Consider the following 13,448-nt stretch of genomic DNA (forward strand, 5'->3'; position numbering starts at 1 on the left):
CCATCCGTGAACTCCAGTAGTATGTTCTGTGCAAAGTCATTGTGGTTAAACTACCTTTAATGTTGATTCAGACTTGGCCTACACAACTTGGCACTGGTGGTGCTAGAAGCATTTTCTTAGTTATTTTGATTCAGCAGCTGGGGAAGGTAACGCATGTATGTTATGTTATATGTGTTACTTTCTATACACTACATACCTACGTTTAACTATATGCATACAGTGTATAGAAAGCAATCTTGCATGTTTCATGAAGCAGCTTTCATGGTGGGGTTTAAGTGCCGATGTGAAATGGAAGCTGGAGTTAATGGAAGCCATAGCTCTGTTACCTGAGTTGTTGCTTGTTCAAATGTGTGCAACACCTGAGCAGGCAGGCGAGATGAGTCGTTACAGAATGACCAGTGGCTTTGTAACACAGCCTGAAAACTGACCTGGCTCATTCAAAATTTACTTAGGACACTTACTGCTAGGAATCTCTGAAATGTTGACCCATTTTGTTTAATTTTTCCCAAAAGCTGTAGTAGGTACCATAGTTCTGAGCATGGTTGTTTCTAAGCAGCAGTCTAGTAGCAGGTTTTTCCCTTCGTGAGGGCATACTGGGACAGGCAGTTTTGTTAACATCTTTATCATTCCCTGGCTGCTGGTTCCTCTGTCTTCCTTGTGCCAGCAGTTATTTTTAATTTACTTTTTTGTAGGTGTTTTCATCAGGGTCAGTTTCTTGAATGGGTTCACCCTGTGACTGCCCAAGCAGCTGGTTGGTGTGATAGGAGTACCACCACCATTAGTCAAGGAAGAGCTGCTTGGAATGGGGATTGCTTCGGTAGGACTGCTGCTGGCTATCAACCTGAGCCTGAGGGGAGTGCCAAAAGCGGCACCAGAGACGGGCGTCTACCTAAAACAAATAAAACCTGACTTTTAAGACCATTAATATATGTTAAACTCTTAATTTGGCTCAGCCAGAGTGTCAGTAACACTTCAGACTTTGACTGCATAATGACTTAACATTAATTGTACATACAGTTCTCAGTTTTCAATTTTTGTTGAACTCTGTCAGCTCTACACTGATACCTGTAAAACTGTGCTTGTGCTTTCGAAGGCAGACAGAGGCTTGTTGTCAGACCGCAGTTTGGGGAGCAAGAGGACCAGCACAAATGCTTGTGCTTTAACAAGTATTTTAGTGGTTTGGATCTTTGCAGCAAGAGATTAAACGCGCTGAGTTGTTATTGAGAGTACTCCTTGAAAAGGCTCTAATGGTCCTTTCTAGTGAGAGTATGCTGTTACAGCTTTTTCTTAAGCGTATGCAATACTGTTCTTTGACCTGTTACACTTAAAAATATTACCTTTATTTGCAGAATATTGTAGAAATATCTTATATGATTGCATGTATCAAATATAACCAAAACTTTTCACCCACTTACTGTTTTCCTTCTCCTTAAATTCTTGCAATGTGGTAATGCTATATGTAATTTGGTGTTTGGATTTTTTCAGCCATCGCAGATGGGAGGCATACCAGTAATGACACAGCCAACTTTAATATACAGTCAGCCAGTCATGAGACCACCAAACCCTTTTGGCCCTGTACCGGGAGCACAGGTGTGTATATTCACCGTCAGTGGTGCTAGGAAAAAATTGCAGCTGGGTCAGATTCTTTGAAAGTATTTTCCTATTTTCTTATGTTGGACAAATGTATTGCACAAGCCCGGTAGGTCATGTAAGGATTGCTTCTTATGTCAGGTTGACAGCATCAAGTTTGTTTTACTGAAGCAAAGAGGGCAGCGTTTTAGGGCATTGTTTTTCTGGGAATGTGGCTGAGATTATCCTCAACACTCCAGTGAAAAGATAAGAATAGTTAATGCCTGTGCTGTTTGCCAAAGACAGGCTTCTCCCCCAAAGTTTGTGTTCTCTGCTGCTTTACCTCTAAGTGTGGCCTCGTGAGATTGTGCTACTGCAGCATTTTCCTAAGTATATGCGGCACTGTTCTTTGACCTGTTACACTTAAAAGTATTAGATTATGAAGAAACCAAGTCTGGAAATTTATTTTTCAAACGTAAGCTGCATGCTTTTATGACAGCATTTTCCAGGGGACAAACAGGGTGTGTGTAGCCTTTCAAGTCTATGACTGTTACAGATGTGTTTGAAAAGACGTGCTGTCAAACCTGGTGAAACTTCAACCCAGCACCTGGTTGTTAGTACTGACCACCCTCAGTGGGGGGCACGTGGCATGTTCATCTAGTTTTAACCATTGTGTTCTCTAAAGGTCTCTTTATTCCTCAGTGTTTCTTCAGCAGATAGTATTTCCAGCATAGTGAAGAATTTCAATAGCTCTACCAATCTGTCTGGCCTTTCCCTGTTAAGTGAGGTGTTGCATTAAATGGAGCATTCCTTAAATTGCCTGCTTTTCTACTTCGCATGATATGTTGTGCATAGATTCATTTCCTAACGTACTGGAATGAGAGAGTTTGCTGAAGGGTTACTCTGATGAACATTGAATAGAACTGACTTTATCAATACCGGAGTTAAACACCTACCTTTACTGTTTTGTTTGTTTTGCAAACTTCAGTCACTGGGAGTTTCTATCTGAATTCATTTTTTTAACCCAAGAGCCATCTGATGATAGTTTTTTGCAGTAGGAGAAATGTTTTTAAAATAAATAGGAGGGATGAGGGATGGACAATCTTGAACACCTCCATACTATTTTCAGCAAATATTGAGATCGTTAAGACTTTGTTGTGTTTGTAAACTGTAGTTAGAGGCAGAGCCAAGTTTAACTAGCAGATTTGGAACTCCAGTATTAACAGTGTGGTTTTACTTACTAGTCAGTTGTTTCATCGTTGAAGTTCACACTGTACATCTTAACGCTTTTAGAAAAATATAACATATTTGGACTGTATTTTGATCTCACTATAAAGACCTCTGCCTTTATAGATGACTAAAAACATGCGTGTATAACCTCACTTAGGTATACACATTGGTGTATATGTGGGGTTTGGGGTTAGAGTGTGGAGTGAAAAGCATTCAGCAGTGGGTTGGAAAGGAAAAGAGCCTCAAATGTTTTCCAATGCATGAATCTGATCCTTTAACAGGAGAGGCTCTGCTGTGTGCTGCCGACGGGCAGTATGTCTGTTGTCTTCCTTAAAATAGGGCCTTGTGGGGAGATTTAAAAATTATTTTTAAAGGCTTTATCTGAACAGGATGCTCTTGGGTTTCTTTAGCTAGAAATACAGTTTTCAGTTGACTTTCTCTTAGGCTTCTGAGAGCCGCTTTGCACATTTACTGTCACTTAAGTGATTTTGGTATCTTTCACATGGGTTTTATACTACTTAAAGGGGAAAAAATATATTTACAATACCTTAAAGAACAAGTTAAAGGATTCTCAGTGGTAAGAGGGTTTTTTTCTGTAATTTCCAAAGTGTCAATTTTGAAATGTCTCTTTAAAAAAAAAAAAAAAAAAATCAGTCTACCTGCCCAATAAACAGGTCTGAATAGCCAGGTGAGCCTTTCTGCTTCATTTGACATTGCAGGGCTTGGTCTGGGTTGAATCGCTGCTGGCTGTCATAACAGGAGAAAGAGGAATTGGTTACAAGTGAAGTGTGGATAGCTGTATTTATTGTGCCTCTCTGACAGCATGTTTGGCTCCTGTGAGAATTAATTTGACAGAAAACACAGCCTTTGAATCGGCCTTTGCTGTGTGCCCAAGAAGGGTTTTTCTTGAGACACACACACAGCCCGCGTTGCTTCAGGTGTTGAGTTTTCAGAAGTCTGATGTCAGTCAAGCAGCTTCAAAGAAACAAAGGCTGTGTGTGAGAGCTGCTTTCCCATATGTGGCCAAGATGGCATTGGCTAATGTATAGCCACAGAGGGGAATTACAATATTATTACACTAAATATACTGTATGCTTAGTCTTGAGGTTCTTCAGAGAACATATTTGTCTGTTTACATTTAGTTAATACTCCTGTTGTGCCAGAAATAGAAATAGGAAAATAAAGAAATAAAGAAGTGTGTTCTTGGGGTAAGTGAACAAATCTTAAAGAATGCGTGATGGTTATCTGAAAGGCACAGAATTCGAACTGCCAACATCCCACGTGGATCACTCTGAACACCATTACTCTAATACAAGTTTTGTCCATGGTGTCATCACTGCCAAAATCTAAATAGTTTTTCATATTTACGTTTAAAGCACCAGAGTATATCACTTACCTCTAGTCTGCTGGTAGATCTTGGTTGCTGTCTATACTAAAGAAATTTGAAGGTACTTTAAAAGTGTAATGACAGATACAGAGTTGTTGCTGAAAAACTGTATTGCCAAGTTGTAGTGTGTTGGGAACAACTCCTACTCTGTATACAGACTGGTAAAATAGGCATCCCAGTGTTGTCCAGTTTCTTTATAACTTAAACTGGTGCTCCTAACTTGATACCCTTAAGGATTTGTCTCAATAAATATACTTTCCTACCTCTAGACATAGCTATTTTGCACTTCTTTCAGGTGTTCTGTTTACATGCATGCAACTTTATTTCTAATTGTTGTTATCAAGGGTAGTTTGGTTAAGGGCAAACTAATTTCAAAAAGTTGAGGAGCAGACTAGAACAGTTGTTTCTTTGAAGATCTAGGTGCAGAAGATATTTGTAGCTTTAAAAGAAGCTAGTGTGTCCCTTTTTTCTTTTAAATCACCTTGCATTAGGGTCAGTATTTCCCACTAGAGAAAGAAAATCATAGTTTTCATTATGATAAAATAGCAGGCTTTCCTCGCTGAAAAATATTATATCATGCTACCCGGAACAGAGAGAATGGCCGGAGTTGTTTGATTAAATTTTAGCTGGTGGCGGGGGAGAGCGTGTGCGTGTATGAGGAAGGGAGAGGCTGAATCGATGGCCGAAACAAGGTTAAAGAGCAGCCAGAGGGATGCCAGATGTGATACAGTACAGCAAATGCAGAGTATTTCAGAAGAGCTAGATCTGAATAATGTCCAGTTACATGGAATATAACTACCCATTGTAAGACCTGAGTGTCGTAACGCACAACAGCAGTGCTTGAATCTTCACCATCACCAGAAACATTATCGTGTTGGCTAATACAAAATGGTACAGTACTGACAGTTCAGCGGTATGCCTGTAAGCGTTACATATTCTGGTCTGATTACTCCCAAAAAGACATGGCCTTGGAAGGGGAAGAAGCTGGATAGTGAAAATATTAAGATTTAAAATAGCAATTACTCAGCCTGCTGCCAGCATCTGTGTGAATTGTAATGCTGCAGTTGTTAATGTCACCGAATTCTTCAGAAGAAGTAGGAGTGACTGCCTGGTGATGGTGAAGAATCAGTAAATGTGCAAATGAGGCAGTTGGTTTTGTGGGGGTTTTGGGGTTGGTTTGTTTTCGTTTGTTTGCTTTTTGGAAGAACAGGGTATGAAGCTGAGGACACGAAGTTTCATGCCAGAAAGTAGACTTTACAGTCTTCCTTTTGGCACGTTAGTCCTGAAATATATGCTAAAACAGCCTGAGAGACATGTTTAATGAGAAACCAGTATCTAAGCTAATCATGAGAATCAGCACAACACTCACGGGTGGGCGGTTCTGTGTTACTGTGACTCTGGAGAGTTTTTGTCTCTGTTGGAAGTGGTGAGAAGTGACAACTGCTGTTGGAGTCTGAGCTTTGGGTCTGATCCAGTGCAGGATGTTGCGTTTCAGATCACAGAAGTGCTGGGCAGTAAGGAGGCTAAATCCACAGCTCTAGATTTATTAGCGCTAGAGAAACCGATGGTTTCCAGTGCTGCTGTTTTAAATGCTTCTCCTCAGAAGCTGCTAAGGTAGGTTCTGGTTTTCAGATGTATTCGTAAGTGGTATTCTGGATAGATGCAATGTAGGAAACTGTCTAAGTATACTTTCCACATTTTTTTTAGGCCTCCTTTTTAATAATTGGAGGAATCTCGTTTAAAATATATATTTCCTGTAAGGTACTATGTCTTATCTGAATTTGGCCATGGCATCTAGGAAGTACCATTGTCAAGTTTTTTCCCAGTATTTAATCTGAAAAGGCTTCCTGAAATTTCACCTTTGTTTCTGGTTACATGCTGATGTTGCACAAATGACAGAGCTCTAAACCTACCAGTCTTCCACACTGCTTTCAAACTGGGACATTACTTTGGACTTGATATCAATTGGAGATTTGCCAACTCAGTTTAACAGGGCTTTTAATATGTCACTTCAAGCCATTTGACCGTGAAGAAGAGGAGTGTCTGATGAAATCAAGTCGCAGCAGACATGCCTTACAGAAGTTAGGACTCTGTTGGACTTCATCATTACTCTGGCCCAAATCCTGGAGAGCAGTGGGGTGTGTTGAGCTACAGCTTTCCAAAGGGAAGGACCAAGTTTAGAAGGGGAACTTCTGACATCCTGAAACTGCTTCTCAAGCACTTTCCATTCTGACTCGTGACTTCTCCATAATCCGTTTATGGGGACTGGATCCAAGTGCCCCATTGGGAGTGGGGTTTCAGGAGGGAGATAAAGATTCCAACCAGATGGAGCTCTTTCAGGATCAGTACTCTCTTTCTCCTCACGTTGTTTCTGAGATAAAACATTAACGTGAGAAACTTAAATTTGCAATGGCAATATTTACACTCTGGGCACTTCTGCAAGCAGTTCCCATAAGCATGTTCCCTGTCATGGATAGGTTGGCAGGCATTCGGTATTTCCAAAGGAAATACGTCTTCATACGAGGTTTTTTGCAATGGGTATGAAGTGCAAGTATGCACTGGCGATTAATGACTCAATTACGAGAGAGCTGTTAAAGTGGTGGAATCTGAAATGGAGAGAGTTGAGGTTTTTTTTTGTAACTGCAAAAACACGTAAGTCCTGTGAAGGAGGAGGGCAAATAGAATTTAATAAAGCACCATTTATAACTGGGAAAGCACTAACAAAGAAAGCAAAGGGCTAAAAAAATAAATCAACAAATAGCAGATACTCCTGCAATTACAGCCTGCAGATTATTGGTCATTTCCAGCCACAGCAGCGTACATAGTATTACCTACTTGTAAATTATGTGCTTTATATGGCTGAATTTGTAATGTGGTGCTTTAAATATATAAGATGTGATTTTTTTTTTTTTTTGTTAGTATAGACTATTGGTCTCAGTCTTAAGTTCTTGCCTAAAACAGCAGCAGTTGACAAACTCTCATCTATTTTATGTTTTTTTTCCCTACCCCCAGAACATATCTCATGTTCTCCTCCTAGGCCCCAAATTGACAATTATCTGTTGTCTGCTCTCCAGCTTCTTTTTATACACATCCAATTTTGAGAGGAAAAGATGCTGAGAGCTGTTTGTTATGGAGAAGGCTTCTGGGAAGCTGCTGTGCTCTGGCCAGACCCCCAGTCTCATCTCTCCCTGCCAGTACGGAGTTTTGCCAGTAAAGTGGGGAGAGTGCTAACCTGTTTCACAGGAGTGTCACACTTAATGTAGCTTCTTCTCAAGAAAGCTGCTGTGAAAGTGTGAGGTTATTGGCTTATTTGGCAAATGCCAATTGAAGTTTCGTTTCTGGAGGGTCATGTCCAGCTTGTTTCTGCATTACACCAACCATTGCAGAGGCTTTCTGTTTTCCATATGACCAAACATCTTGTTTTAATAGTTGATTTCTGCCAAGTTTGCCTCTTAACCTCCCCTTGTCCTTTCATTACACATTCAGCTTTCATATTCTGTCATTCTGAGACCTTTTTTTCTTTTTCTTTCCCTTTCTCTGTCGTCTTTCCTACTAGCTGTCTGCAGCATCCAGCCCTTCCAGTCAGAGTCCTCACAGAGCCTCAGGAAAGGATCCCTTTGCAGAGCTTTCTCTCCAGGATTTCTTGTAGAACAACTTAGGTATTGTCCATTATTCTGGGGAGATGCTGTTTTTTGTGATATAAAACAAAATTAAAGTTCTAATTCAAGTTTTATTAACATGACTAGAACTGGTTTTGAAGAAAATAAGAACAAGTCATGTTGAGTTGGAAGCATTGTGGAAGTGACTCGGAAGCTCGATATACTTAACTGGAGTGGGTTAAAGGCCCAATCAAGTTGGTTTTGCTGCAGTCCATTGGAAATAAAGTTTGATAGATCCCTTCAGAACTGCAAGAGTCAGCATGCTCGGTACTTGCTGCAGTCAGGGAGAAGGAAGTGGTGCTACCTGGTATTTACTATTTCATCAGGAAAAGGTTTAGGGTTCATGGTTAGCAGTAAACACCTGACTGCTGCTAGTAGTCTGCTCCTGCGCTTCACCGCATTGCTTGACCACGGAGCTCACTTGATGCAGGAGGAGGTACTTGTTTCTTGTGTGCAAGGCTTAAAGTTTGGTGCAGATATGCACTGGAGGAGTTCTGTTCCTTTTTTTATCCATCAGGGACAGGTGTGAATTAAATACTAAAATGAGTGAAAACACAAAAAAATTCAAGAATACGTAGTGTAAAGAAAGAGTAGGCTTTATTGCACACAGCACTCTGCTTTTCTTTTGTGCACTTCCTCTGGTTCAGCATGAAAAATGTCCTCGAATTCTCTTCTTAATGACATTGATCTGTGTTATGCTGCCACTGGTGACAATACTGCATGGTTAAGTAGGGTTTTTTATTGCTGGACAAGCCAGCTTAATGCAAAGAGATATTCCAAAGGCTGGTGTAGTTGGAAAAAGATCCTAATGGCTTTTGGTTGGTTTCTGGCCCTGATTTTCATAAAACTTCTTATTTCTGTTTAAAACTTCAGATCTTGGGGTAGCTTGGTCATTTGAAGAATGGACAGTTTTGAAGAAAACACAAGTTTATAGTGAAGTCCTACTTCTGTTGGATGTTAACACAAGGGTTTTTAATCTTTTCAGATTCAGTTTATGTAACTCTCTTAGATGGAAGAGAAAGGAACGTTTCAAAAAATGTGCTCACCAGTAAACCCCCACTTCCAGGAAAAGATGAACTTCATTCTCTCAAACTCTCCTCTTCCATTAAACGATGCAGTGAAATGATGAAGACCAATGAAGGAACCTGGGACACCTCCATAGGAAAACATCATTATACAGTAAAAAGCCAAGAATTGCCATGAATTAAGACTAAGATCTACTTCTTGTCCTGGTGACTAACACATCAGTACTTTCAGCTTCTAATCCATAATCGGTAACATACGAAGAGAAGCCTTTATTCTGGAAATTGAGATTGGTGTTTGGAAATGCTGTCTGCAATGGAGAGGTGTCCTTTACCGTAACTCAAAACAAGACTTTGGGCAGGGGAGGGTCAAATCCTAACTCTTAATTCTGCAGTTACCTTTTCTTCAGTCCTCACAAATGTAGGCACAGCAGTAATGGAAATTAACTTTTTTTAAAAATTATATATTCAGTTTGCAGTAGACATTCCTTATGTATTATTGTTTGTATTTATTTATGATTATCAATTTAACATTAATATTGTATCAAAAAAACCTCCTTATGAAAATGAGTATGGATGTATACAGTATGTCTGATTTTTATCCACAAAGAATGAATCTGATTCAGAATGCTTTTCAGCTGACATACAGAGCACTAAATATTTTAAAGGTCTGAATCTAATGAATTCTCAGTATATATGGGAATTAGGGAAGAGCTGTAAAATGCATTAATCCTTATAGTCAATTCTGTGCCTAGGATTTTGCAAGGGAACAGTTAACTGACTAGAAGAAGCACTACATTTTTAATTCAGCATTAGTGCATTGGGAAGGAACTTTATTGCTTTGTGCTTGGCATGTCATTATTTTTACATTTGACATTATAAGGCCTTTCCAAAATGAATGTGAGGAATTGCTTTCACTTTAAGACTTTCCTTCTTTTCTGTAACAAAAAAAAAAAAAAAGAAAAAAAAAGAAAAAAAAAAAAAACACAAAACCAAAACCAACACTGAGGTGGTGTGTGTTGCGGGAGGGGGGTGGAATTTTCATTTGGCTAGTGCCATGTTTATGATCATGTACCTTTTAAAAGTAAAAAAGGGAAAGTAGCTTCCTTACATATGTCTAGTGGGTATTTAGTTAACGAAGAACTAAAGTAGCACTGTTGATCGGTGCTTTGTGTAAATACATCATAACTTTTGGGTGGAGTGGGGCCTTCAGAGGGATAGTCCATGATATGAAAGCAATTCTGTACATGAATTAAGCATACTTGCTGCATTGTCTCTGCAGATTCTATTTTTGTTTAAAATATTAAAATGTATGTTAGCAAAAATGGGTGGATTTTCAAATAAAATGCAGCTTCCACAGAACTTTTGTTACGGTATGAAAGTCTGAGGTGCTTCTTTTCTTTTTGCTGCTTAAGATGTGCACTGATAATTGCTTTGTTTACTTAATAAAATACCAAACATATTTCATATGTGTATATTGTATTACAGGAAGGGCAGCACTGTGAATCTGAGTGACATGATCTATGCAGCATCCTCCCGGCGGTGCTGTAGTAGACGGCCTTAGTTCCACTACAAATAATGAGTTATCTCATTAAGAGCTGGGTTCCTTACTTAATGTGATAGCCACGATCTTCAAGTTTTTCAAAATATTCATGGCAATAAACTTGTACTGTTTGTGACTGAGCAAGAAGCACAAATATGCCCCCCCAAATTATTTAGGTGTCTTCCCTAATCTTCCAGGAGAAGGTGAGGTCGGAGATGCTTCAAACAGTTTGCTGAGAGCATCGTCTGCCATGAGACACTAGTTTTCATCCCAGGGAGATTTGATAGAAGTGGAACTTTCCTCAACTAACCTGCAACTTGTCCTGAGGGGTGTACAACATAAAACTGTCAATATGGACCAGTAGATTTAAAATTCCTTTCTGAAATCATGAATTTAAAAAAAAAGCCTGAGCCTGTTACTTGTATATGATGCACACACCCAGATCTGGGGCATTTAATAGACTGTTTACTTAAACCTTTACCTTTCTACAACTGAGGTGTTCAACAAGGGACTGCACCACTGGAGAACAACAACTTTTTAGTTTTTTGCTTGTACTCAGAATATCAAAAATGTGAACTGTATGAGTGTGGTTCCTTTTAGAGCTTTGTGAAGGAAACTAGTGTGTCAGAATGTCATAATTTTTTTTTTTTTTTATACTCGGAGAACTATATCATTAAAACAACTGTATTTACCTCCTGAGACAGTTACTCTTGCCAGAACAAGAACCTGAACAGCTTGTAACTTGTGTTTTCTAAAAGCCCAAATGTAGATTTTTCATCTGAAGAGAAACCTCAATTCTTTTGCTGCTTCTGTTCTTTATGATTTTGAAACAAACTGAACTGTTCTGTGCAGTAAATTGACACTGACAGTACCCCAGGAAATGTTTAAAAACTGTCTTTGCATGACTTTACATGATGTCAGATGGTCCATTCCACCAGCTACTGGAGTAAGTCACAGACTCTCCCAGCTGCCAAACAGCCCTTCAGCAGGAAGGCGGGACAGGGTCAAACCCTGCATCTCTTACTAGACAAAAAGTGACCGTTTTCAGAGCCCGGTATAAATTTTGTAGTGACATAAATGAATTGCAACTTGAAAGCCAAGACATAATTGCGATAAAGATTGTGGCAGAAAAATGAGAATTAGGTGCCAAAAAACACTGGGAGAGATAGGAAATGCTGATGAGAAGATTGACAAGATAATGTTAGAGGTAGTGAAGAAATGTGCTGAATACAGAAGAAAAAGCAATGATAACGGGAGCATATGTAAACTAAATAAAAGCTTTCTCCTTGGCCTGTTGGCAATCTTCTGACTTGACCCTTGGAGCTTGCTCACGCTGCGGTGGAGAGAGCAGAAACAGTCTTGACAGCTTCTGCTGAATTTGCCCAACAAGAAAGAGTGATGAGCTACTACTGCTGTTTTCCATGATCACAGTGGAGAATGGAGGGACGCGTGAAACCAGGAGGAGTGAGGAGCAGAACCCTGAGCAGCGTCTCCTGAAGGTGTAACACTGCTGCTGCCCCCCTGGCACCCTTTGGTATCTGAGGGCTGAGTAAATACCGTATCCATTTCACTTGCCCAAAATAAATCAGTCTACAAGTTGAGTAGAACACATTTATTTCTTTTCTTGCTTCTCTGCTGATGAAATTTCCTGAGGCAAAGATCAAAAAGCCTTGGAACAAACAGCCAACTTCCTTAAAAGTTATGTTGTGTGAGCTGATAACGGTACTGAAAATGCGCTGGATGCAAGCACAGTGCTCTGGATATCCGGCAGCTGCGGCACACGAGGAGACCTGAGCTCTCGGGCTTGTTTTCAGAGCGTTCAGCGTGGTAACTGCTGAGCTTCCCCGTGCCAGCTCCAGAAGTTGCCTAAGTAGTCTCTAGAAGAGCATTATTTGACTCAATTTTAGCCTCTTTCTGCACTTAAAAGTGAGGAAAAGATCCAGCCCCATGTCAAGTCCTTTTTTCCACGGCTCAGGGAGGATGTTCGGTGGGCCACATATGGCAGCGGTTGTTGGCATATCGTTACTGTGTCCTGTCCCAAACCAACACAGTGTTTGTGGTAGTCTGCAGAAGGCGAGCTCTGAAGTGCAGTGTTACCAAGAAACATCCTTACTTCTACAGTGGACTCAAAATTCAAGGGAAAATCTTTTTCAGAGGAACACCCAGCTGCAAAACATCAGTGGCTTAAAACACGAATACCATTAGATTCTCTGTTCCTTGCTTGTCACTGTAGTGTAACTTTTCAGTCCATTAGCTTCTGCCTTGACCTTATTGTGGCAAACTCCTTTTAGCCCACAGAAGCAGAGTGTTTAATAACTTCTCTCTCAGAAAGTAGCCAAACAAGAATAAATGCTGCAGAACAAGTTTCCTCCCCTCATTTCCCAAAACACACAGGTCTGAGCCTGTGGAAGGATTGCCTTGTTATATAACCGAGCTGCACTGGAGGCTGCAAACCTCTCAACTTCTGGTCTGGTTTTTAAGTAACCTCCATTCCCCACAGCTTGGGCTGGGGAGAGATCAGACTTGCAGAGCCAGGCTCTAAAGCCATACAGTCCAATTGCTTGCCTCTACAGGGAAATGGCTCAGCGCGGGTTCAACCCAGCAGCGTGCTGAGGTAAGCGGCTCCTTTCAGCACTGGAGAGGATCCAGGCGAGAGTCTACCCCGCTCCAGTGTGCTTTTTAGGCATTTGCTGGATTGATGTTTCTCAGTTCCAGCAAATGGACTTTGGTTCTATTAAAAAGGCTTTTATTACCACACACTTACATGCAACTTGGGTAACGCTCATATTTCTTTAACTTTGAATTTCCAGTGAACACTTGTGAGGTTTTTTTCCCTGTTGAAAGTGCAAGTTTCTTTGTGCCAGTTAAATGTGTAACTCCAGCTCAATCGAGGCTTTGCTTGGATTACAGTTGTGAGGACATATGGATGCTTTCCTGGATCTTGTAGCCTAACTAGTGTCCTAGAGTTGTCTTGCACAGCAGAAATACAGTAAAGGAAAGGTGTTTCTTAATGCTGGGAATTTAAGGGTGACTCCTCT

The 13,448-nt window shown here is 40.3% G+C and overlaps 1 protein-coding gene across 11 annotated transcripts in view; it reads left to right on the top strand.

Annotated features, from left to right (window-relative positions):
• PICALM (phosphatidylinositol binding clathrin assembly protein) overlaps positions 1–10,329 on the top strand; it is a 71,078-nt gene extending 60,749 nt beyond the window's left edge. For 8 of the 11 annotated variants that reach the window (XM_032990732.2, XM_032990733.2, XM_032990736.2 and 5 more), the window contains 3 exons: positions 1,486–1,590; positions 7,743–7,845; positions 8,831–10,329. In XM_032990732.2, the coding sequence (XP_032846623.2) occupies positions 1,486–1,590; positions 7,743–7,835 (198 nt within the window). In that variant the 3' untranslated portion in view covers positions 7,836–7,845; positions 8,831–10,329. The remainder of the gene's footprint in view (positions 1–1,485; positions 1,591–7,742; positions 7,846–8,830) is intronic. The other 3 variants (XM_032990734.2, XM_032990737.2, XM_032990740.2) reach the window with 1 other exon arrangement.
• Positions 10,330–13,448: the final 3,119 nt, after the last annotated feature.

This window comes from Tyto alba, unplaced genomic scaffold (assembly GCF_018691265.1).
Source record: "Tyto alba isolate M040663 unplaced genomic scaffold, T.alba_DEE_v4.0 Super-Scaffold_2, whole genome shotgun sequence".
Classification (NCBI taxonomy): Eukaryota; Metazoa; Chordata; class Aves; order Strigiformes; family Tytonidae; genus Tyto; species Tyto alba.